This window comes from Pteropus medius, unplaced genomic scaffold, assembly GCF_902729225.1.
Source record: "Pteropus medius unplaced genomic scaffold, Ma_sr-lr_union100, whole genome shotgun sequence".
NCBI classification, from domain to species: Eukaryota; Metazoa; Chordata; class Mammalia; order Chiroptera; family Pteropodidae; genus Pteropus; species Pteropus medius.
Window position 1 is genome coordinate 3,428,585 of NW_024342470.1, and position 25,010 is coordinate 3,453,594.

Sequence of the window (25,010 nt, forward strand, 5' to 3'; positions counted from 1 at the left end):
CTCTGATGACTAATGGCTTGACAAAGAGAAATTTGCAAAAGTCTTACACACAGCTGACCTCAGAGGCCCTCTCATGAATGGCAGATAAAGGATACAAAAGGACATCACTGGCATTTGGACTACACGAAGGATGACATCAGGAAACTTCCATGGAGACTTGGGAGGGGCAGGGGAATGGGAAGTGAAAGAAAGGGAGCTGGGCGTGGGACACATGTCATAGCTGGCATGATGTAGGAAGACCCAAACCAGATGGAGGCTATAGACAGCAGGGATTGTGCCACAGAAGCAAGGTCACTGCTGGAGGGCAAAGGTGCAGGATGGAATGATGACTTAGCACTGCAAGTTCTAGGGGATGGAGATGCCAAGAGGAGAGAGGGCCAGCGAGGTGGGTACCAAAGCGGTGGCTGAGAAATGAAGACCAATGGTCAGTACCCAAGAAGGGAGGTGAGGTCGCAGGGCACAGAAAGCAACTGCCAAGAGGCAGAAGTTAATTTTTACACAGAATGCATGTGACTTGGGCTCTTTGTAACAAAGTGAAGCACGTGCTAGTCTTACAAGCACCGAGGACACCTGATGGCATGTCAGCCCAGGGCTGGACCTCATGGCTTCCAGGTAAGCACTGGTCAACACGTTTCTTGACCACACCAAATTCTTTCCTGTCTATGTGCCTTTGCACCTGCTAGTCCATCTTTCTAGAAGAACTTCCCCCTGCTTGTGTCCCAGCTCAAATACTATCTTCTTTGACCCATCCAGTCTAAATTAGATCCCCTCTGAATACTTTTAGTGCCCCATCCTTTTTCTTACATAATGATAAGTATTCATAATACTTCTATCTATGTGTTTATTCTTTCAATGTCTGTTCCCCCACCCCCACCACTAGACTATAAGCTCCAGGAAGACAAGGCTCACACTATATACACTAGTACCGGGCATCTCATAGATATTCGATAACTGTTATCTGAATGAGTGATTCCAGCAACCTGAGAGTCCTGGGCTTTAACTATACAGAAAGGAGGTCTTAACTCGCTCAGCAAGATCCCCTAATAAAGGCCATAAACATAAAATGTGGCCAGATTTTACTGAACACAATGACTTCCTTCAAACCCAAGTGGTTTTTCAGCAAAGTTCTGACATTTAAGTGTGTACTGCTGCAGCTGAAAAGAGTTACTTTGGCTGCAGAGCTTAAATTAACATCGTAAAACCTGGGAAGTCATCAAATGAGCATGAGCGATAGCAGGCGGCTTCCTCTTGTGGAACCTTGAACAGAATAGAGGAAGCCCCCAACCTCGCCAATCCTTGCGTATGCCCACAGAGTAGCTGCTGGGCCTGTCCCCAGATGCAACCAAGAACCTGAAGCAGATTGGAAACAAGTTACCCAGGCAAAGTAAAGTCCCTCTTGCCACAGGCCCTTCTCAGAGAGCCCTAATCCTGTGATTGTTTCTGAAAAGGCTTGAAGCATCCACCTGGGAACTCCAAGAAAGCATGCAGGTCTTGGGTGATAGTGGAGGGGTTTTAAATCCTGCCTCTATCTCACTTCAGCCTTTAATTTAGACCTGTCTTTGGTTGTCAGTTGCCTTTTTTTTTATTGGGCATAATGATAGCTTGGAAGGTCAAAAAGAGATGCTGTATAAAAAGCTCCCACTAGGAAAGACAAACACATAGTAGGTTTCTAGGAAAAGTCAGGTTCCTTTCCCTTTCCGGGACTGGGAGCTATTGCTACGAGGTCAGAGTCAGAAGATTGAGTTTATGTTCTATATTTGCTACTTACATAAAAAAGTCAAAGCCTCAGTACCTCCCAGCTGCCAGATGGAGGAACTGGACTCAACGATGTCTTAGACACCTTCTACTTCTTTCATTCTGTGATTCTAAGTTTTCTTAGAATCATTTGAGACACAACTGGCAGAGCTGGAAAGTAGGGAGACCCTGGAGGCAGGGCAACAGGATACACTGCGACCATTTCTCCCACTCAGAGACTTGTGGTCACTCTGCAGTCGATGGCAGGAATAGCAACACCTTGTGTTAAATCCATTTGCTCGTTAACGTCCTTCTGAAGCCCTGTGTTGAGAAGGGTTCCGAGGCTCTCTTCATACTCAATGAAAAAACATGACAGATTTACTAGTAAGGTTATTGTGGGTGAGGGGTGAGGGGTGGTGGTACCTCAGACTTATATTTCATAGCTGCAGTCCGCAGCTTAGGATCCCAAATCCTTTCCAACTTTTATATCCTTTTGACTTTTAATGGGCTCTCTGCTCTTGGCAAAATGTTCCCACTGTTCCCTTAGCCCAGAAAGCCTCCTCTCTGCTCTTTATCCATCCAAAACCAGCCTGGCCCAGTTCCTTCAAACTCCTGAAACACATAAAGTGTACTACTCATGTGGTCCTTATTTCTTGGCTCATATTGTTAATTATCATATTATGTGTAGCTGTCTCACCTAACTTCACTGTGAAATGCCAAGACAAAAGTGGAAAGCCAAATCAGGAAGGCTGGAGGGAGGAAGACAAGGATGGAGGCTGAGGCTGAGGCCTGGGAATATCCAGCAGACCAGAAAGTCATTCACAGCGTGGGTATAGGGTCAGACACGCCAGCAAACAGAGACATCAACCATGGCTGGGAAGGACACTCATTCTCTGGGAGTCCTGCACTTTGTGCCCCAGGCACCTCACTCCTCTCACCTTAGGCCTGGCCCTGCATGAGAATAAGAAGGGAAGAGAGGTCAAATCTGGGCAAGGCTAAGACAAAAGCCAGGGGCCATCATCAAGCCAGGGTCAGAAGTGGGAGGTAGAGGAGCAGCTGGGATAGGGACGATGTAAAACCTGCAATCAACTTCCTTCCAAAATGCATCTCTCTCCCACACTTGCAACCTTTAGTCCCCAGGGAAAGATCACACTTTTTAACATGATTTGCAAGACCTCCGAGATCTGACCCCTCCTTTTCACTGCAGCTTTATCTTCCCCCTCAACTGCCCAGTTACACCCACTTCTCTTAGTACCTAGAGCAAATCGTGTTGTCGGCTCTCTGCCTCCTACCCGTGCCATTGCCGTTACTGGAATTTTCCTCCCTTCCTCCCTTTACCACCTACATTTATTTGCCTGGCTAATTCCTACCTACTTCCCCTGGCTGCCCTAGATTTGGTTAAATGCCTCTACTACGCATTCCCATAGCACCCATACTTCCACTTGCACAGCACTTATAACAGGTGTGTGTTTGTGTGTGTAAAATACATATGTACAGTTTAAAGACACATAATACAAGAGACGACTGTTTCCTTACCACCTGCTTAAGAAACAGGACATTGGCAAGAACTCTGAAATCTCTGTGTTCTCTTCCTTACCCCGAAAGGTAATGCATTATCCTGAATTTAGTCAATAATTTCTTTGCCATCAACCTAAACTACCTGTTTCATTTTAGTTTTACCTGCTTTTGAATGCTATATAAACGGAAGCATATTGTCTGCATTCTGCAACTTGCTTCTTGCTTCATTTGTTTTCATCGCCATCAGGTTCCAGTGTATAAACATACAGCAGTTCAGTTAGGCATGCTCCTGTTGGCTGACAGTCTCGTTGTTCCCAGTATTATGCATAGTGCTACTTGGAACAATCTTACACGAGTCTCCTGGTGCCCAAGAGCAGGTGTCTCTCAGTGTATTTACATCACAGCGGAATTTCTGATGCACAGGTTAGACACAGAGTCAACTTGCTTAGGAAAAGTGAAATTCTTCCAAAGTCAGTTCCCAAATTCCACTCCCACCAGCACAGATGAGCACTCCTGTTGCTTCATAATCTCGCCAACATTTGGCACCGTCCAACCTTTTAATTTTTGCCAATCTGATGGCCCATGGCCACTTTGCTCTCATTAAGGAATCTCCAGTGCTTAAAGAGGGCCTAGTACACAGTAAATGTTTGATAAACACTTACTGAATGAATGAAGGATCGAGAGTTGGAACTTGGTTCTAAATTATCCCCACTGTATTTTGCTTGGTGCTCTCCCAGGTTTCCAAGGGTAGATATTTTATTTTAAAGTATAAAGAAACATTTTTAAAGTCTGACAATGTTTATTCTTCCATCAGACCCCACAGAAAAACACTCCCTGGGGTTACAGTTTCCCAAGCTTTCTTTTGATAAGAAACACTGCCAAAGGGTCTTCTGGACGGAACTGCTGCTTGGAAAAATAATGCTTTTTCTTGGAAGGTGTCCTGAAAGGGTCTGATTTCAGGTCATCCCTAAGAAGCACTTGAAGCAGTTTCCCTATCTGAAAGGGATTCTTCAGAACTATCAGAGGGCAGCAGGAGGAGTCATCTGGCAGAATTCCAAGGAGAGACCAGCTGAGCTGGAATCTCTGGAAGCTTTTTCATGAAGAAAACGTTAAAAGGCTCTTTTTCAGGGATTTGAGCTTTGCTGAAGTAGCTGCACACTACAGGAAACGCAGGGGCAGCCATAGCACCAAACTCAGCACACTAGCCCATCACATACAGGGACCCAGCTTTCCCTCAGACCCTAATGCTTTGACTATAAAGACTGGGGCCATGGGAGTTTTATTTCCTTATGGGAGATTTTATGACGATCGCTTGGCAAATGTGATCATTGAGATTAGAAGGTATCTTTTAATGGTTCTAACCAAGGAGAGTGTATTCGTGGTTACCTCAAATCTCATATCAGCCAAAGGCCTTATTAATATTCTCCAAACTCAAGCTAGGTTGGACTCAAGACCAAAAGGAAGAAAAGGAATAAGTCAGGGCTTGACATGCTGTGGTTGGGGAAGCAGAGGCAGGAACAGGGTAGTCTCCAAGGGCATGGCAGACTGCTGTAGCTCCCCAATATCTGTGTGCTCTGCTACATCTCTCAGACTTTCCTGCAGTCAGGAGGGACCATGTGAGCAGCTCAGACTAATGAAATGAATACTTAGCCAACATGGGTCAGTTTTCGGTGTGGGAATCACTACTCCTTTCTCTCCCAATCTGCTGGATCTTTAAGCCAGGATGACCTTGAAATTCAAATATGAGGAACCCACAAGAGAAGCAACTTGAGTCCCTCAGTTACTACCTGGAGAATAACTGCTCTGAACACATCTTCCCACCCTTCAGAGTACTGTGATGTGAGTAGGAAATAAATTTGTCCTGGGTTAAGCCTGTAGGGTTTAGGGACTTTTGTTGTAGCCTGTGATCATTTCCCTGATTAATACAATCTGCTAGTGAGAAGAGGCAAGGTGACCAGAGAGGCTTAGGCTTGGGCCCTGCAGCACTGATAACCAGGGGTTCGGTCTATTGCATGTGACTTTGTAGCAGAAGGTTCCAGGCATGGGGAGAGACTGTCCAGAAAGTGACAGCTTCCTAAATCCAGGTGATGAGTCCATTCAGAACAGGAACCCACTAGAGGCTGAAGGTACAGAGAGTAGATTGTTTTTGTTGTTGTTGTTGTTGTTGTTGTTGTTTTTGCAAGGACAAGGAAGCGTTTTATTTATTTACAACAAAAACATTTGTAACATAATTCTCCCTCTTCAAGACAGAGAATCCTATAAAATTCACACAGCAATCTCCATTTGTATTTACCTAGGGACATTAGCAGCCAGAAGGGGGTTAAGACTGCGAGAAAAACCAAGGACTCATTGGCTGGAGATGGAGCTGCCAGGGGTGGGCAGGGTGTTAGGACCTTTGCAAAACAGGCTGCAGGTTAAAGTCTGGTTCAAGTTCAGAACCAGAGCAGAGGTCAGAAAATCAAGGAAAAAGTCAGCAAGGTGGGAGAGGGAAAGGTCAGGGCTTGGAGATCACACATGGCTCAGGGTTCCTCAGACAGCCACAGAGCTGCTCTGTGGCAGCTCCACTAATCCTAGAATAAGCCAGTGAGGCCCTGCCTGGTTGGGTGACAGAGTCTAGACAGGGCTGACTCGCACGGTTTTCCACTGCACCAGCCTGGGAAAGGCTGGCTAGTTCTAGTCCAGGCATTTCTATCGGACAAAAATTATAGAAGCCCCAAGCTCAGAGGCAGGAGTATTGGCCAAGTTTCAAATCAGGGTTCCACTGACACGTGTGCTATCTATTTTAATCACATCTTTGTTTTAACTCAGATCCCTGGCCCCTGCACCATCACTGGTGCTGCCAGAAAGTGATCATGAGCTTGACTGTCACAGGAACTCAGGGAGCAATTTTCTGATATCCAAAAAAAAAAAACAACCCATTCCATTCCCTAGTCTGAGAGTCATTTTTATCAGATAACTTGGCCCATTCATTTCCTCGGGAGTATTCAGAGCCCTCTCTGGTGAGTTAAGTCCCTATGAATTGCTCTGAGAGCCTTCTCTTTATGGATGTATTCAGAAAAGCTCACTCCATCCAGCTGCTATTCAGAGCTGATCCCCTGGACTATGTTTAATTTATACTTTGCTATATGAAGATGAACCACTTACTCATTTAAAGTGTTTCCTTTTTTATGTCTTTAATCAGTGGCTGTTTCTTTACTTTCTCAGAAGCTTAATCTAATCAGAAACAAATTCTACACACGAATGGCTCATTAGCACGTCCCAATCAAATTCAAATTGTCTGTCCACACCAGATCCCTCCTGAAAAGGGTGACAATGACCGAAAAGGTGACTCTTTGGACCAATGTCCAAAAAGTATTGTCCATGATAAGTCAGGACGGGCCTTTCTGAAATGCAGGGCAAACAGGAATTACTAGAGGAAAGAAAACACTCTGTTGCCCCCAGCACAGCAGGCGGGCATCTGATAGGTGACCCATATGTCACTGAGACGGCATAGGTGGGGAAGTCTGGTAGTTAGGCAGATCCTGGGTCAGACATTAGAGGAAGCTATGTGTCTGGCCCAAAGCATTACCCCAACATTCGGCTCTGTGAGACCTGAGGTTATCATTCAGATGATAAATATGAATCTGAGATGCTGAACATTCTCTCACTCAGAAATGATATTTGTTCTAAGGAGCTTTCTTCTTATCCTGTTGGAATTCAGATTAAGAAAGCTGGTGCACTGAGTCTTTGCTTAAAGAGATTTACCCTTTTCATATACATCAAAATGAATTGTCAGCTTGGGTATCATCTCTGAAAGGCAACTACAGAAAACTCACATTAAAAATGGGATTTACAAAAGAGATCAGCATTGCAGTATAGTAGAAGAGATTACCTCCCATCATTTCCCAGGTGAGCAAACTGAAGTTCAAGGTCACGTGATAATTTAAAAGCAGAGTAGGAAATGTATCCAAGACCTCTGCCTCTTGGGAGACAGGAGGTCATTGCAGTCAGAGTACAGACTTTGGGGTTAAACAGTGTTGGTATCAAATCCTACATTTCCCAATTGCTTGAGTTGGTGACTTTAGGCAATCCATTTCACCCTCCAACATTCAGTTTGTCTGTGGAATGGAGAAAAAGTGACGCACTGCAAAAATAGTTGTTTTGAGAATTAAATGAGGTAATGCATGTAGAGGATTTATTTCAACACCCAGCACAAGTTTAGAGCTTACTAAGTATCAGGTATAATTATGAGCACTGTAGGACTCCATTGATGATAAGATTCACCATTGCTACAGTAAGAGCTTTTCAGGCAGGAGGAAATACTATATTCCTCTGAGCTTGAGGTTTATATATCCAGCTGCCTAAATGTCACCCCCACTGTGTGTCTCTTAGTCCTCACGGCTTACGTTGTCCAAAACCACGTGCTTTATTTTCTTCCCTGCCTTCCCATCTGTCCTTTAGTCTTCCCCTCATCTACCTAATAGCTCAGGCCTGAAACCTGTACAAATAATTATGTAATTCATCCATAATTATGTCCTCTTCCTCCCTTCCCACATCGAATAATACATCAGCAAATGCAGTCCGTTCTACTTCCTCAACATAGCTTAAATTTAATCACATTTCTTAGTCTGCATGCCCAACATCCTGATCCAAGTGACCATTATCTTTGTGTGGATAACTCTATCAATACTTTCCTAATAAGTCTCTTCACTTCAACCCTTGTTGACCTCCAGTCCATCTTTAAAATGATAAATCAGAGCATGTTCCTTCTCTGCTTTAATTCAAATCAACAATTATTTATTGAGCATTTACTATGTGCCAGGTATCATTGTATGAGATGCAAATTTTGTCATTGAACAAAATATACAAAATCCCTGACTTTCTGGAACTTATATTTTATGTTTTCTATTATAGCACTTGCTATGGACTAAATTGTGCTCTTCCTAATTCATATGCTGAAGCTCTAACTCCCATGCCCCATTTGACTGTATTGGAGATAGAGCCTTTAAGAAAGTGACTGTATTGGAGATAGAATATTTAAGGAGGTGATTAAGATTATAAAGGTGGAGCTCTGATCAGATAGAACTGGCATCCTTATAAGAAAAGGAAGAGAAACTAGAGCACTCTCTCTACCATTTAAGGACACAACAGGAAGGCAGTCATCTGCAAGCCAGGAAGAGTTCTCTCACCAGAACCCAATCATGCTGGCACCCTAATCTCAGACTTCCAGCCTCCAGACCTGTGAGAAAATAAATTTCTTTTGTTGAAGCCACCTAGTCTATGGTATTTTGTTATAGCAGCCCGAGTTGACTAATACAGCACATACCTCAATTTGTAACTATACATCTATTTTTTTGTTTTCTTTTATTAGCTATCTTTCTCATTACATTATTATCTCTAAGAGGAAAGGGCTGTCTTTATTTTTTAAACAATTGTATGCTCCATATTAATCATCATAGGCCCAAAATTACATGTGGTAGGCACCTAACAAATAACTTCAAATGAATGAACTGTATTAAATGTACACATAAAATTATAAGTTGATGACCATATGTCCTGGTTTGCCCTTGACAATATTGGTTTACACCTGTTGTTCCAGTGTAATTATTGGTAGTACCCCTTTTACTCTCAAAAGTGTTCTGGATAATAAATTGTAATTTATTTATATGTTTATATATACCAAATTTATAAGGCAAACCTGATTTTAGAAATATTGAGAACCAAAATAAGTATCTTTCTTAAAATCACGGTGTTACTAATATTTTCTCTCCCCTATTCCACGATTTCTTTACACGACCACAATTCTAGTGCAGTGAAAATTATGCAAGTCATCAAGACCCTCACTAACTGATGAGCAAGATCTGAAGCAGGCATAATGAATAAAGTAGGCACCCAGCATTCAGTGCTGCACCACTGCTGTGTGCTGCACTGAGGAAGGAAAGAGACTGGGGACCTGTCCCTTGGACTTTCCAAAACAAGAGAGTGGGAGGGAGGGAGGGAGAGAGGGGGTGGGGGTGGGGGAATGGCTCTCTGGAGCTTTAACACACATTGCTGCCTGCCAAGTATAAATTTTTGCTTTTGCTTTTATCCCCAAATCAGGAAATTAAACATTGATGCATGACTATTATCTAATTCATAGCCTGTAATCAAATTTCATTAATTGTTCTAATAATGGCCTTTATAGCTATTTTCCCCTTGGTTCCAACTTTTTAGAAGACAAAAATTTCTTCAGTTTGCTTCTCAAAACTCTTTATCAATTGTTACCTCTTCCCCACAGCTTATTAATCTTACTTTTCTATGGCTCCCTCACTGAACGCAATTTTAAACACTAAGTGTGAAGACCTTTCCAGAGTAAAATTGTTCATGGGTGCTCTCCCTCTTCTGCTCCTCACCATTTCTAGCTAATTGCTTCATTTTGTACTTTTTTAAATTGCTTTGTCCTTTAGGGATTAATTTTGCACTTATCTTTACTAACCATAAAACTTTTACAACGTGCTGTTAAACTGTGTCTGGTTTGTAATTGTCAAGTCACTTCATGGCTGCTGTGCTACAGATAATATACCATGGCAAAGACGCCTTCCTCTTAACGCCTTTGGCTGCTGGCATGCCAGAATAATTGGTTCTGTGCTGCTTGGGGCACGAAGCTTCCCTCATACATGGAGATCACAAGCAGGAAAGACCCCCAAATCCTGGAGGTTTAGGTTCATAGGTCTCAAGTTGCTCAGACCTCAAGGACTCTGGGAATTTCAGGCCCCAACATCCCAGGAGACCACGCTTAGTGGCATATGTTCTAATAGAGCAGGGCTAGCTATGGCTGACCACCTAGAAGGAAACAAAAGTTTCAACCATTATCAGGGTCAAGTTTATACTTTCCCAGGGTTCTGGCACTTGGCCCCTGACTAGCAGACACTAGGCTACCAGTATTCAAGGAATCTCTCTCCCTCCATTCAGAGTTAAATAAAATCTATAAATTCCTTGTCTTCTTCTGATCCTTGTCTATTCCTTCCCTAGACCTTTGAATCTGTTTTATATATGACTCCCCTTGATTCCATCTGTCCCCTCAAAGGTCTTCTTCCAGGTGCATCCATATGCCCTTTCACTGTTCACATTATCATAGTACAGGGTGAGGATTTAGAGCATTTGGCATCAGACAGAACTGTGTTCAAATTCAAGCTCCATCACTCTTTCTCTGTGAGACCTGGGCAGTGACTCAACCTCTATGGAACTCAGTGCTCACATCTATAAAGTGAAGACAATAATTCTAGCCTCTCATGGTTATTGGGAGGAGTAAATGACATATAGCATAAAACTCACTAGAATGTAAACTCTCTGAGGGCACAACTTATAGAGTATCCGGTCCATCACTGTACACTCGGTGCTTAGCACAGTGTCCAGTATTAAATAAGTACATGCACTAAGCACGAAACACATGTTTGCTAATGGTAGCTATCATCATTACTATTTATCTTAGCTTGGCTATTGCACTCCTGAATGCTGCCTTCCCCTGACATCTGTGATTTTCCACCACTCTAGCTCTTACCTTTCCAGCCAATTCTTCTCTGTAACTAGGGGCACCACCTTGCCCCCAACCTCCATTTCCTAAGCCACGTTCAATTCTAAAATCTCTTTTCAGTTCAAACTTTTATCCTCACAGGGCTCCCCCATCCTTTTACCTTCAGTGGACACACAGAGGGCACTTGCTCCCCTTGTCTCACCTCTGAGTCTCCTTTTTACCTTTAGTTATGTAGTTCTGGCTTCTTCTTGAAGTCATGATCCAGGTATTAAATTTCCCTGTACCCAAATGACAAGTGCATAACATGAGTGGCATAAATATTCACTGTATGAATGAATATATGGATGGATAATGTAAGTTCTTTGGTTATTTCCATTTCTATTTCTAACATCAAACTTGCTCCATTTCCCCCTGCCCCTAAACCAACTCTCTATCCCAAACACCCCTTTCTTAGCCAATGCCACCCCCAAATATTCCATCATCCGGGCTTGAAATCTCAATGCCGTCTTTGTTGGAGCTTTATTCACTCATTTAGAGGGGCCAGCAAAGGCTAGGTCTTGACTTTCGATGTCCACTGAAATCATTATCAACATCCGACACAGTGCTAAGGGAATGTATTTGACACCTTAGCTACAGCTTTGAGTCAATGGGAACATTCCATTAGAAAGACAAAAGCCCACAAACTGGAAAACTGCGTTTGGTGTATTTTGAAATCCTTGGCCTCAGAAGACTGCATAGATGAACACTCATTCTATTGTATAGTTGTCAGTCTTCTGTAGGCTTCACCCTTTAACAGCAGCTAAAGGACAATGACAAAGCAGATTCCAAAACAGTGGCATGGCTTACTGTCCCCACCCACCCACACCACACACCACACGCACACACACGTTATTCCAAGCTTTCAGGTTATTCTAAACTCTAGCTCCAGCTGCCTTAGACTAACCATGATGTTTAGAATCAACCAGAGACTAAAATCCAATTTAAGGTGTTTAATTTTCTCTGTCTCCAGGGACGAGAGGCAAGAGAATCTGCTTGCAGCCTTTCTGTGAGATGTTGCATCTGATGGTTTCCTGAGACTTTCTCAGATGAGCAGAAATGCCAGCCCATACCCCTTCTCTTCCTTCTCAAGTCTCTCTCACCGTGCTCTCTCACTGTGCTGGCAGAGTCTAGTTGTTTTACCTGAAACTGTGGTAGCCGGTGTTTTTTAATTATCTTCCTCATGGCTGAGTGAGAACAGCCATGATGCTAGCAGTGAGCTGAGATTACTTAGACCTCCAAGTCTAAGGCCTCTGGGGAGAACCATAATGTCGTGTGCTTCAGTTCACAGCAGGCTCAACAAGCACACATTAACCTGCCGAGACCTCTTTCACTGGTAATTTTAGCAAAATATCTAGCCCTTTAACCCTAGATATATATTGAAAAAGTCTCAAATGATGGCAGTGCCTGTTTTAGGCAGTTGCTACAGACTCTGCTTTCTTTTCCTCCTCTATGCCCCTGGCTCCCTGCACCCAGGTTTCTGACTTCCTGTCTGTCTCTGGCTCCTCTCATTTGGCAGCTCCTCAATCTATCTCCTTTCTGACTCTCTGGACTCTGGCTTTTGGCTCAGCTCTTGTCTCTATCACCCCCTCCAGTTCTGAAGTCTCCTGCGACCTCAAGTGAAAACATCGTGTTTTATTATCTGACCCAGACCCAGCACCTACAAGGGATTTGGGCTGAATCATCAAGCACTGAAATGGAAACGTGGTCATTTTCCAAAGCAATGTTGGCTAAGGTTAGCCCCTGAAATTAAACTTTATGCCATGGATGATTTTAAACCTTGAAAGTAGAGATGGATAAGCAACATGACACAGTGATAAGCAGTGGATCAAAGAACACAGGAGTCCCTAAAGTTAACATGGAGGGAGCAGTCAAAACATCCTGTTTAAGTTCATGACATCTTCTATAATCTTCTACTAGACTAGTACTTAGAAGATGGTAATGTGGTTGTCTCTCCAGCTAGACTGATAGCCACTAAAAGCTAGACTGATAGCCACTAAAAGGCAGAGTCTATGTCATTCACCTCTAGTTTTCCAGCATCTGGCAAGTGGGTGTTTGAAGGAAAAATGAATGAATAAATAAATGAACGAATCCACAGAAAATCATGAGACACTTTGTCTTACTGAAGGCCACTACACTATGCCTACCTATGTAAGGCACAATGTCTTCTGAAGCCATCCTTCCTGGGTTCATATCTCAGCTTTACCATTTACCAGTCACTGGGCATAGGGCAAGTTACATCACCTCTCTGTGCTTCTGTATATCTACCTGCAAGTGGGGATAATAAAAGCACCTGAATCATAAGGTTGTTGTATGGATTAAGTGAGTTAATACATATAAAAGCACTAAAAACAGTAGCTCACATATAACTATTGCTACATTACTATTAACTTTTAGTATTATGATCATAAATCTCATCTATCTTTCCAGTAATACAGAGAGGAGGTCATGCCTTGAACATGTCCTATTTTAGGGAACTCACTATCCCATTAGGCATCCCTTTTTTTTTTAATGGTTCTAATATTTGTTTCTTACATTGAATTGATAACTACATCCATTATAGCTTCTGTCCCACTGTTCATTGCTCTGATCTTATGAGATATATAGAATGTATTCTCTTATATTTGACTGGCCTTCAAATTCAAAACCTGTTCATTGAACACATACTGTGTTCCAAGCATCAGTATGAAAATTAAGTAGCTATAAACCTTGAAATCAAGTATTTTAAAGTCTAATCGAGAAAGAAGGGGTAAAGATGATATTTGTGTCTCTCACAGATCTTTTCCTCCTTTGAATTCAAGATCAACACACAGTGGGCAAGCCAGGATCTAACTTGCAACCAAAATATAACTTAAAAACATTTGTAAGTTTGGACTTATGAATATAACATAAAGGCTATATAATTAAGTTGTGTAATATGTGCATGAATACATCAATAGATCAATGGAACCAGAATAAAAAATCCAGAAACAGACCCAAATATGTATGACGATTTAGTCTATGATAAAATTAGTATTGCAAACCAGTGAGGAAAAGATGTTATTTTAAATAAAAGGTGTTAGAATAACTGGATGGCCATATAGAAAAATAAGACATTGGATTTATTCCTCACACTATACATCAGGATCAATTCTGAATATATCTGAGATTAAAATATAAAAAATACAGTCATACAAGTATTGGGAGGAAACGAGTGAATTTCTCTATATTGACAGTAAGTTGTTCTATGACTAAACTCTGGAAGCTGAAAGCAGGAAGGAAAAAGACTGATAGATTTGCTTACATTAAGAAAAAAAAAAGCCTTTACATGGAAAAAAAACAAAACAAAACAAAAAACACATCACCAGAAGCGAAATCAAAAGGCAAGTAACAAAGTAGGAGAAAAATATTTGCAATGTATATGATGGGCAAAGAATTACCATATCTAATGTTAAAGAGATTCTAAAAATAGAGAAAAGACTAACAGTCCTATAGGAAAATGGGCCAAAGATATGAAAAGCTCATGAAAAAAGAAATGCAAATCGCCTTAATCATAAGAAAAGCTGTTCAACCTAGCTCTTAATAAGAGCTATGCAAATTAAAACTACTCTGAAAGCCATTTTTCATCTGTCAGATTGGCAAAAACCCAAATATTCCACAACATACTTCATTGGTTGTCTGTGAGGAAGCAGGCATCTCCATCACTCCTGGTAGGAAAAGTACTACTCCTCTGGAGGGATATTTGATGATGTCTAGCAAAATTACACATTTATTTGCTTTTTGAGCTCACAATCCACTTTTAAGAATCTATTCAAATTTTAACCTAGTTAAAATATGAAAAAAATAGATGCACAAGACTATTAATTATAGCACTGTGCCCTCAAAAGGAAATTGGTAGTGTAAACTAGGGAATGGGCATGCACTGGAGCACTATGCAGCCATAAAAAGGCATGGAGAAACATCTCTATATACTACTATAAAGTAATCTTCAGAAAAATAAATATGCATTGTGAAAAAACAAGGTAGTGAAAAGTATAGACAGTATACTACCATTTATCTAAGAAAGAGGAAATGTGTATATACATATTTCCTTATACGATCATCGGCCGCTTAACAATGGGGATACGTTCTGAGAAATGTGTCATTTTATAGATGGGCACATCATAGAGTGCACTTACACAAACCTAGATGGTACAGCCTACTACACACCTAGGCTGTATGGCATAGCCTACTGCTCCTCGGCTACAAACCTGTGCAGCATGGTATTGTACAAAACATGAGATTAAATTGAGCACAAGAGAAAATGAAGTCAGGAGACACGGCAAACATGAGATGTATGATGCTGCTGCCAGTATAACATGGCATACTGTTTTATAGCAAATGTTGTTTAATAAGTAGAAAGCATATATTCTAAGATAATGATAAAAAGTACAGTATAGCAAATACATAAACCAGTAACAAAGTTGTTTATTATCATTACTAAGTATTATGTACTATACATAATTGTATGTACTATACTTTTATACAACTAATAGCACAGTAGGTTTGTTAACACTGGCATCACCAAAAAATACATGGGCTATGACTGTGACAACATCACTAGGCAAGAGGAATTTTTTAGGTCCATGATAACTTTATGGGACCATTGTCATATATGTAGTCCAGCATTGACTAAAATATCACTATGCAGTCAGTGCATGACTAGTTTTTTAAAGTATAAAGTAAAACAAACAAAAAAACAGAATATTTTTTAGAGGTAGTGAGGAAACAGGATGAAGAGGGCAGTGATAGAAGGTAGATTTTTCTGGATTTACTTTCTTTTGTAGATTTCATTTTAGTATTATGTCGTATTTAATAATTATAAAAAAATCTATTCCTAAAAGTCATAAGCAAAATGAAACAAATAGACCTGTTTATTAGATTGGTAGCAAAATCACACAGAGAGGAACTATTCTGGATGACTTTAAATCATGGTAATTTGACAGTACATCTCTAGTTGAATTTAACCTGAAGACAAAAAGAAATGCAAAAAATATTAAACTGTTTCTAGTAATCGTATTGTTGGTGGTAGTGTTGTTATTAATACTCTGAGAAGGAATGCATACTAGGGAATAAAATAAACAAGTAATTATGTTGGTGTCATTAAGAACCAGAATTTTTGTCACTGGAGAAAGGAAATATTAATGAAAGACTGATAAGGTTAAGTAAAAACCCTGTAGTCCTAAATTTGAGTCAGAGAGATCGTCACGAACGCCTCGCGTACTTTATCTCTACAAAGATAATAACAATAATTTATTGCTCTGACTACTGAAAAGACCCAGAAACATGGACCAACCCAGTAGCAATGAGCACCCCTAGCGCCCAAATTGAAGTTCGAAATACCACTGCTCCCTTAAAGAAAGTTAGGCTCCTTAGGGAAACGGTTGATTACAGGTCTGGAGCAGGAAATGTATAGATGAGCCCAGAACATCCCTGATGGCAGGAAGGCCACTGAAGAGACAAAAGGACGCAGGAACTAATGTCAACAGGCTCTCAATGGCCAAAGGTGAAAAATTTGCAAAACAATAAAGATATTAATAGTAGTGAATTGAAATACATCTAAATTCATAAACTCATAATCATACTAAAAATGAAATGGTCCCTTTGGAAGGTGGTAGAGAATCAATTCATTATTTTGTAAGCCATTATAGAATTATTTATTCTGACTCTTCCAAATGAAATTTGTTGTACTTCCGAGCAACCAAAGAATGGATGAACGTCTCTATAAAAGTTATTCCAGCTAATAAATGGAGAAAGAAAAATAAAATGAAAATGTCATTATTTTGCAACTCCCTAATGAATTATTGGATCTAGGCAATAATCAGCAATGACTGCTGACATCACAAATGGGTAGGCAGCTAGACACTATGTACTTCATGATGGAAGTACACGAATATCGCCTATGAAATAAATATTCTTGCTACAAAATTGAACCTACATCTCCAGATCTAGCTACCAATTTAGAAGAAATATACAGGACAGAAAGACATGTTAAATGGCATTAGGGGAATGCAATAAGGAAAATCTAGACTGTGGGAGTCTCTATCAGACAAATGGCCTGATTTCTCTAAAAGTAAATTATAAGGGGAAAAAAGGGATGGAGGAGAAATACAATAGATTAATTAATAAACACTTGAAAGATAATTAACCAGTTGGATCTTGACTCAAGCAAACAAACTGTATAATGAAACGAAAAATTGAGAGAATTAGGGAAATATGAACACTGAAGGGAATTCTTTTCAACACTTTTAGGATTTAAAGTAGTAATGTAGTCATTTTTTTAAAGTCCTTATCTATTTTAGATGAATATTGAAATACTTTTCAATGATACAATGTCTGGGATTTGCTTCAAAATAATTGGAGTTCGGGGAGAATTGAGTAGGGGTAGAGATTAAAACCAAATTGCTCATGGGTTGACAATGTTGAAGCTGGGTGATGGCGGCAAGGGGATTTATTATACTATTCTATCTCTACATATGTTTGAGATTGTTCATAATAGTTTTTTATGTCTCATTTATGAAAAAGTATCTAGACTATAGAGCATAATACCTTAGATATTATATTACTTATTATAGAGGACATTTGAACCCAGGTTCTGAATCTCTCTCCTATATTAGGGACCATGTCATGTATAATTCTTGGGTCTCTGTAAGTTGATGGAGGCATATATGACCTGTCTTTGTCTCTAGAAGCTAAGGCATGGGCATATAACCTAGATCTAGCCCATATTTTGCTCTCACTCAGGACTTATAATTCTTGGTGAATGTCACCAAGACTCAAGAAATGGTGCCCAGCATCCAGTGGTAGGACATCTAGTCATGGCAGTGGGGTCAGGGGTATTATCCTAAATAGACTGTTCTTACCATTTGGCTTTGGCTATGATTTCTGCTGTCTAATCTCTCTTGGTTTCTGCTTGTTTTCTGAATCTGCTTCTCTAGGCTTCTTGTTAATTCTTTGAGATTTCCAATGGCCTTCCAATAAATTCTTTTTCTCTTTCAGTTAGCCTGAGCCAGATTTCTTTGCTTACAATATAGATTCTTAAGTATTATCAAAATAAAAAGTTTAGTAGGACTATAATTATATAAATTGTCATGTTTTAAAAATAAAGCACTATATAAGCTGTATGGTAGTATATTTATGCAACATAGATGTCTACATGTATAAAGATGTAATCATATGTTTTATACAGTATGATAGAGCACTTTATAGTGTACAAAGTATTTAAATTGATTTCTCATTATCTTTATTGTTAAAATAATGATTATAATAATGAGATAATAAAGTATGAGAATGAATTAACTTTTTTGGCCTACTTAAACACTTTTAATCTTATAACGTGATTAAGGTAATAATATCTGGCTTGCCTATAACACTCAATTGCTGTGTACATTTAATAAGGTAACTGTAGGAAAAGAATTTTGAAAATACACATGAAAGGCACTGCCATCGTTACTTAGTTGATACAAAAGCCACAGAGGAACCTAGTCCAAGGACAAAGAAATTTTTGATACCCAGTGACTATGCAATTGGTAAAGTCTGCTCCTCCCACAGTATCAATAACGTCTTCGCTTCCTTCATCCCTCATACCCTGTGGAATAGCCACTGGCATTTTCCCAGTGTATGTAGAGATACTGGACCCTCCATAGTTGAGAAAGAAAACTTAAGAGAGGGGATGAAAACCGGTAGACTAAGACAATAGAAAGATGTGCCTTTGAATAAAGTCACTGTCTCAAGTATTAAGAAATCTCAAATGCAAATTTCTGCTTCATTAAACTATTAAATAAGTATACCCAGATAAAGAGAATCTTTAACGATTCCTTGGTGACCCCACAGCCAAAAAGTAGAGCAAGTCAGCTGGACTGCCTCCTGTCCTAGATATTGCTCAGCTGCATGAGAGAAAGGGCAGAGACATTCACAGGGAGACATCCTACACCCAATCAGACCTTATGGTGAGGCTAGGCAAGAGCAGTTAAAAGAGGCAAGGCTGGAGCTAGGGCTTGGATAATCTGGGCGACCCAGAATAAAGGTAATTATCTAGCCTTAGGAGCAGACTATCAAAGGTCAGTCAGCCTGGAGGATGAAAAAGGTGTTTCAGAGGCATTATAATAGCAGACCATAATAAATGTTTCAAGACAGAGAATCTAAAATGCCAATAAGAAACCCCAAGTGAGTAAAGCTTAGACATCCAAAGAGTCAATGACTCGCAGATATGACCAAGTGGGTATCCAACAGAGAGACCTGTCTGGTAGACACTTTTGTCTGTGATACATTCCAAAGAGCTCAATCCAGTCTAGAGCCAACTACAGCTAGGGCAAGATGGAGAGGAGGGGTCTCTTTCATCTGATTACCTTCTCTGGACAATGTGGGTAGGGCACTGGTGCATTCCTAGTAGCATTCTTTCCCTTCCCTGCCTACTTCTATGGATTTCATTCCAGAAAGGTGGAGACAGCTGTTATTTATATTAAATAGTTTAATTTCAAGGAATAATAAACAGGCTAGGCTTCCAGATCAGTTTTCCTATGTCAATTCCACATAACTGAGGAGTTGTCTCCTTCAATATCAGAAGTTTAACAAGTTTTACATTTCCTAAAGAAACCTTTAGATATGTGTATGCACCTTTTATCTTATTGAACAGAGTACACAGAATACAATTTAGACTTTTCTTTATGATTCGGGACAATTATTAAGATCATCAATAATTATGCTATAAACCTGGGGATCTGCCTGGATGTTTGGTCCTGGAAGAGTTTCAGGCTACTGTACTTGTGGTCACTTAGTATCTATCCTACACTTTATGTGCAAATAATTTGCCAAGTTTGGAATATTTTGTTCCTTGAAAGTTTAGCAGTGCTTGATGGTAAAACCACTTGGTTTTAGTGTTTTAATTGTGAGACTATTTTAAACTAGTGATCTACCTTCTTTAAATGGTTATAGGACGATTTTGGTTTCTGAATTCTTCTTGTGTCAATTTTCATAAGCTACATTTTTCTAAAGATCTGTTCATCGAAATTTTCAAATCCCGGATAAACTTGTTCATAATATACACTTATCTGTTTAGTCCTTGTATCAACTATAGTCATGTCCCTTTTTCCATTCCTTATATTGTTTATTGGTGTCTCTCTCTGATGCCTGCCAAAAGTTTGTCAATTTGATGCCCTCTCAAAGAACCAAGTTTGGTTCTTTATTAGACCTTTCTAATATTAGTACATTTATTTTATTAATTAGTTTTTATCTTTTTATTATTTTCATTTGCAGTTTTTTTTTATTTTGATATTTTTATAACTACTTACATTTTTAGCTCATTCTTACAATTTCCAAAAACATGGCTTTTGTCTATAATTTTTGGTTATGGATTTTTAATTTAATTCCATTGTGGCAGAGAACACATCTGATGTTAATCCCTTGAAATTTGTTGTATCTTTAGCTGTTAAATGTAATATATACTATATATTAGTATTGAATCTATCAGACACAGGATATATTTATAATATATATATTTAATATATATTATATTATTCTATACTATACTATATTATATTAGTTATCCTGTGTCTGATAGATTCAATTCTTGAAGACTATGGATCACGTTTGACTCTTCGTCATTTTGCTGGTGTTTGCTCTTGGTGCTTTTTTTTCTCCTCGTCTATTTTGTGATTTTTTTAAAAAAAGTGAACTCATATTCCTTGGAACTCTAGCTGTTGGAAATGTGTGGCCTGACTCAAAGGGTCCTTCTCTAGGGAGGATTTGTATATGCCTTTCCAGTTGCCTAAGAACCCGACAACTTTAAGTTAAATACTATTCTTGAGCTTTTCTGGACCATAAAGTATTTTGATTGTAAGTTATAAATCCAAGGGAGAAGTTCACTAAAGAGAATTTTTCCTCTCTTCTCAGCACAAGATTGAGACAGGAAACCTTCAACCTAACAAAGGAGGTGAGGATGGGAGTATTTCTAGCTCATCTTTATATTGAGATAATTGGCTTTTGGAGTCCCAGCTTTATAAGGGGTGTGGGGGTATTTTATTAGACTTATCATCTTGGGTAAGCCTTAGGCTTTGTATCCTATTCACTGTACTCTACGAAATTGAGAAATTATAAGTTTAAAATCACCAGGTTCTTCGAATATAAGAGACTCAGGCTTTCTCTAGATTTCTACATTCGTTTAGTTTTTGGTCTCTGTATTAGTGTCCTTGGACTGTTTTAGCAAAGTACTACAACATGCATCACCTCAAACAACAGAAATATATTTTCTCACAGTTCTGGAGGCTAGAAGTCTAAAATCAGGTATTAGCCATCAACCTCTTCTTGAAAGATGGATCCTTCTTTCAGCTTCTGGTAGCTCCGGGTGTTCCTTGGCTTGTGGCATCAAAACTCCAATCTCTATCTCTGTCTTCATGTGGTCACCTTCCCTTTGTGTCTGTGTCCAAATTTTCCTTTTCTTATAAAGACACCACTCATATTGCCTTAGAGCCCACCTTAATCCAATATGACCTCCTCTTAACCTGATTACATGTGCAAAGATCCTCTTTCCAAATAAGACCCTATTCACAGGTACAAGTGGTTAGGACTCCATATTTTTGAGGGAACTCAATTCAGCCCATAACAGTCTCTAACAATTTATTAATTCCTTGCAAGCTCCTGAATGTTTTCTTATATATTCCAGTGATGTTTAAGCCATCATCTATACAATCTTTCTGTATTCTATTCAATTTCAGCTCTTATTCCTTACTCTTTTCATTCTGCATGGCCACAGCAACTCCCTTCCTTTTTCCACTGAGTTGTGGACTTAAAATCATAATTTTTTTTTCAAAAAAGCATATTGGAACTAAGGGCAAAATAAGAATAAGGCTTAAAGACTCAGTAGACATGATTGTGAATAAAGTAGAGGAACAATGCTGTACGAACATCGTAATGATTTTTTTTAGATGCTCTAGGGACTTTTATCCCTAGATCACTGTGGTATATCTATCTGGTCTTTCAAATCATAAAAATCCTTTCTCTACATCTTATAGTTGTAAGACCTCGAGTATATATGTAAGCTCTTAATTTCATAATTTCCTCATCTGAAAGAAAAGTAGTATTGTAATAGCAGCTACTTTTTAGGGTGTTTGTAGATGTGCCTAGCATAATCTCTGGCACAAAGCAGCTTTGAATAATTGTGCAAAGAACTCTATTTCTGCATTCCAAATGGGTAAGGACTTTGGATAAGCTGCCTCTGAATAAATGAGGTGAGAAAAACGTTTCTCATTTTTGCACATAATCTGAGGGAGTAATTGAGGGGAGATCCTAGATGAGTAAAGCGAGGCACTAAGATGTTAACTCACAAAACATAAAAGAAAAACACTGATATCCATGTAAAATATGAAAATCTATTTTAGGGATGCTCAGTAGTCCTGTATCCCTTAAGAAGGGAAGTAGAATTCAAATGAACTAGCCCCTCCTTCGTTTATTAGCTCTGCCAGACAACAGGTTGTCGGGTCTCTGCTTTAAAAGCCAAATTTCCTTCAACTCCAATGACATTCATCTCCATCAAGTGGGAGAGAAGAGATGGAGGGGGTGGGAAAAGAAGCCAGGCAACATTTTACACTGTATTTTACACCCCGAACACGAAACCACTCAAAGATTTTAAACAAGTATTTGAAAACCTTACCCAGGACCACACTCCGGAACTGCTTTAAAATCTAGGCAAGGAAAAGCCAGAAATCTCCCGCCACTCCGTGACTGACTCACATGCAGTTTGGAAGCAGAGTTCACAAACCTAATTCCTTTCTCCCTTCCCGGACATTTTTACCCAGAGAGCATAAGTGACTAGAGGCGGTCTTGCCCGCTCAGCCAATTCCTGGTAGCAGCTCCTAGTAAAAAATATTATGTTTGGGGGAGAGCATTTATCCAGGAGCAGTGCTGAAATGAGATGGTTAGGACCCAAATGGTGAATAAACGACCAGTGTAGGGAGAGCTGGAGAAATGAGGGCGATTATGCAGGCACTGTTCTCTATGAATATATTAGCTCCCAATAAGCCCAGACATTTGACTGCCACCGAAGCAATTTCTCTAGGTTTCAGTGAATACGGGTATCTGGAAGTGTTTTCTAAGCTCAGCTTCAGAAAAGCTGCTCCTGCTGTCAGTCCTCAAAGCCCTAGTATTAAGTCTGGGAGACAAGTCAGGTCCACACAGTGCCTGTCAGGCCATTGCAGGTATTGTGAGATGCTCATTGGAGGTACCAAGTCTCCCCTTAGAGCAGGACGAGGGTTGTGCAGGGCCAGCTGACTGCCAAGTGGGTGGGACAGCTAAGGAGGTCAGAGGTGACAAGAAGGTGTATCCAAGCTGGAGTCCTTGAGGGGGAACTGAATATCAGGAACTGGAAATGCCAGATACAGACACTAAGGCCAAAGGGACGAGAGCGGGTTCACCAGGAACCAGGCAGGTGTTGGTGTTGTCTGCGTGGAGGGCTGGCAATGAGGAGGAACATCTTAATTGCTATGAACATCAGCAGCTATGAAGGTTTTCTCCAAGGGCTGGCAACAGTGCGTGAATGTGCCAGGCTGCTTAGAGATCCCCAGGGAGAGGACGGTGGGGACCATTGCAGGAACAAGCCGCAGCTCAAAGGCTAGGTTTTTCATAAGGATAGGACCACACAGTGGACAGGGGGTGGGCTTCCCCTTAGGATGAGATCCATCATTGTATCCATCATCACATTCTCGCTAACCACCAGGGGACCTATATGTCCCATCAGACGTGGGGGAAGGGTTTGTTTTGGAGTTATTTTTTATGGACCCAGAGAAAGGGCCAGAGGCTAGGAAATGTTCCTGTAGGATGAGAGACTAAATGGTGCCTATTGTGGATTTATACTATGTGTTGGTAGCTGCAAAGGGCCCCTACTTTGGGTTGGAATCGGGGCTACGTCCTGAGAATGGTATGAGGCATGAGTGGGCCTGAGGGTCTGACCAGCGTGTGGTAGAGTCAGAAACCAGCACGGAGTGAGCTTGGCTGTGTTTTGCTCTTTATACCCTGAGAGTTTACTTCCCTGCAGCCTTCTCTTGACAAAGTCTTTAGGAAAGTTTTGTGGGCCACTGTAGAGGAGACGGAGAATATCACAGTGAGAGATCTCAAGCGGAGGTGACTCTGAGGGTCTCTCTTGTCCAGCCAGCCCTCGAGGTCTGCACTCTCTTCCTGGAGCACACTTTTGTTCAACCTGAGCAGCCTAAGTTTTCTTTTAACAATGGGGCTGTTCCCTTGAGTTGGGAGTTCAACTCTTCCATGTCCCCACCCCTAACCAAAGCAGTTTCTGAAGTCCTTTTCTTCCTGAAAATTCTGTAGGTCCCATCCTGTGCCTCTGTCCCATCCCTCTTAGCCCTGATCACACACAGATGGACCTCAGTGAAGAACTGGATATTCAAAATTAGACTGTGACCTCCATCCTTGAGCCGCATTTCTCCTCCCCCTAGGTTCATGCACCCTTTGAGGAGCCAAACCAAGACCTGTGGGTGAGAAACTCTGCTCACCCTGATCCCGAGCTCGACATTCTCGCCTCCGTAGACCTCCATGCCTTCGTCCAATAAGCCGATCTCTTGGAAGTACTGCCTGTCCACAATGAAGCAGCCAATGAGGGCCGGGCTCCTGCAGGGGTATGGGGAGATGGGCCAGTGGTTAGCAAAGGGCTGTCTCATGGGGCTGCCACAGGAGTGAGCACAGTGGTGCTTTTCTATCAGAAGGATCTGGTCCTCTTCCTTTTTTTGCTGCCAGAGCTGGAGCAGACCTCATTCTCCGAGTGGCCTGCCCAGGTTTACCCTCGCCAGCTATTCAGGGAAGCTATTTCATTAGGGCTGCAGCAACCAGCTCCTGTCCTGGGACCAGCTGTCATTTCCAATAGAATTTTCTTTTGTGTTAGCCCAGAGAAGAGGTGTTCAGCCTGCCAGCCTAGATTGAATGTCTGTATCTCTAGCTGTTCTTACCCCTGAACTCTGAACTGCATAATCAGTCTCTGTCCGTACCTGGGGATCCATGCCAACTTTATCAGCCTTCCCCAACTTGGGGACTACATGTCTACCCTGGTCCATATAGAAAGATTAGCTGGGGCTTTAAATAGCATAGTAAAAAATTTGGACTTTATCTGTAGGTGGAAGAGTGTCAGTGAAGAACTTTAAGCAGATAGCAGTATGAGCAGATCTGTGTTTTTAAGAATACTCAGGCATCTTAGAGGAGACTAGGAGAAGAT

At 40.7% G+C, this 25,010-nt stretch overlaps 1 protein-coding gene across 3 annotated transcripts in view; it reads right to left on the reverse strand.

Annotated features, from left to right (window-relative positions):
- GALNT18 (polypeptide N-acetylgalactosaminyltransferase 18) overlaps nucleotides 1-25,010 on the reverse strand; it is a 316,135-nt gene that overhangs the window by 61,298 nt on the left and 229,827 nt on the right. For all 3 annotated transcript variants that reach the window (XM_039863609.1, XM_039863610.1, XM_039863611.1), the window contains exon 6: nucleotides 24,298-24,412. In XM_039863609.1, the coding sequence (XP_039719543.1) occupies nucleotides 24,298-24,412 (115 nt within the window). The remainder of the gene's footprint in view (nucleotides 1-24,297; nucleotides 24,413-25,010) is intronic.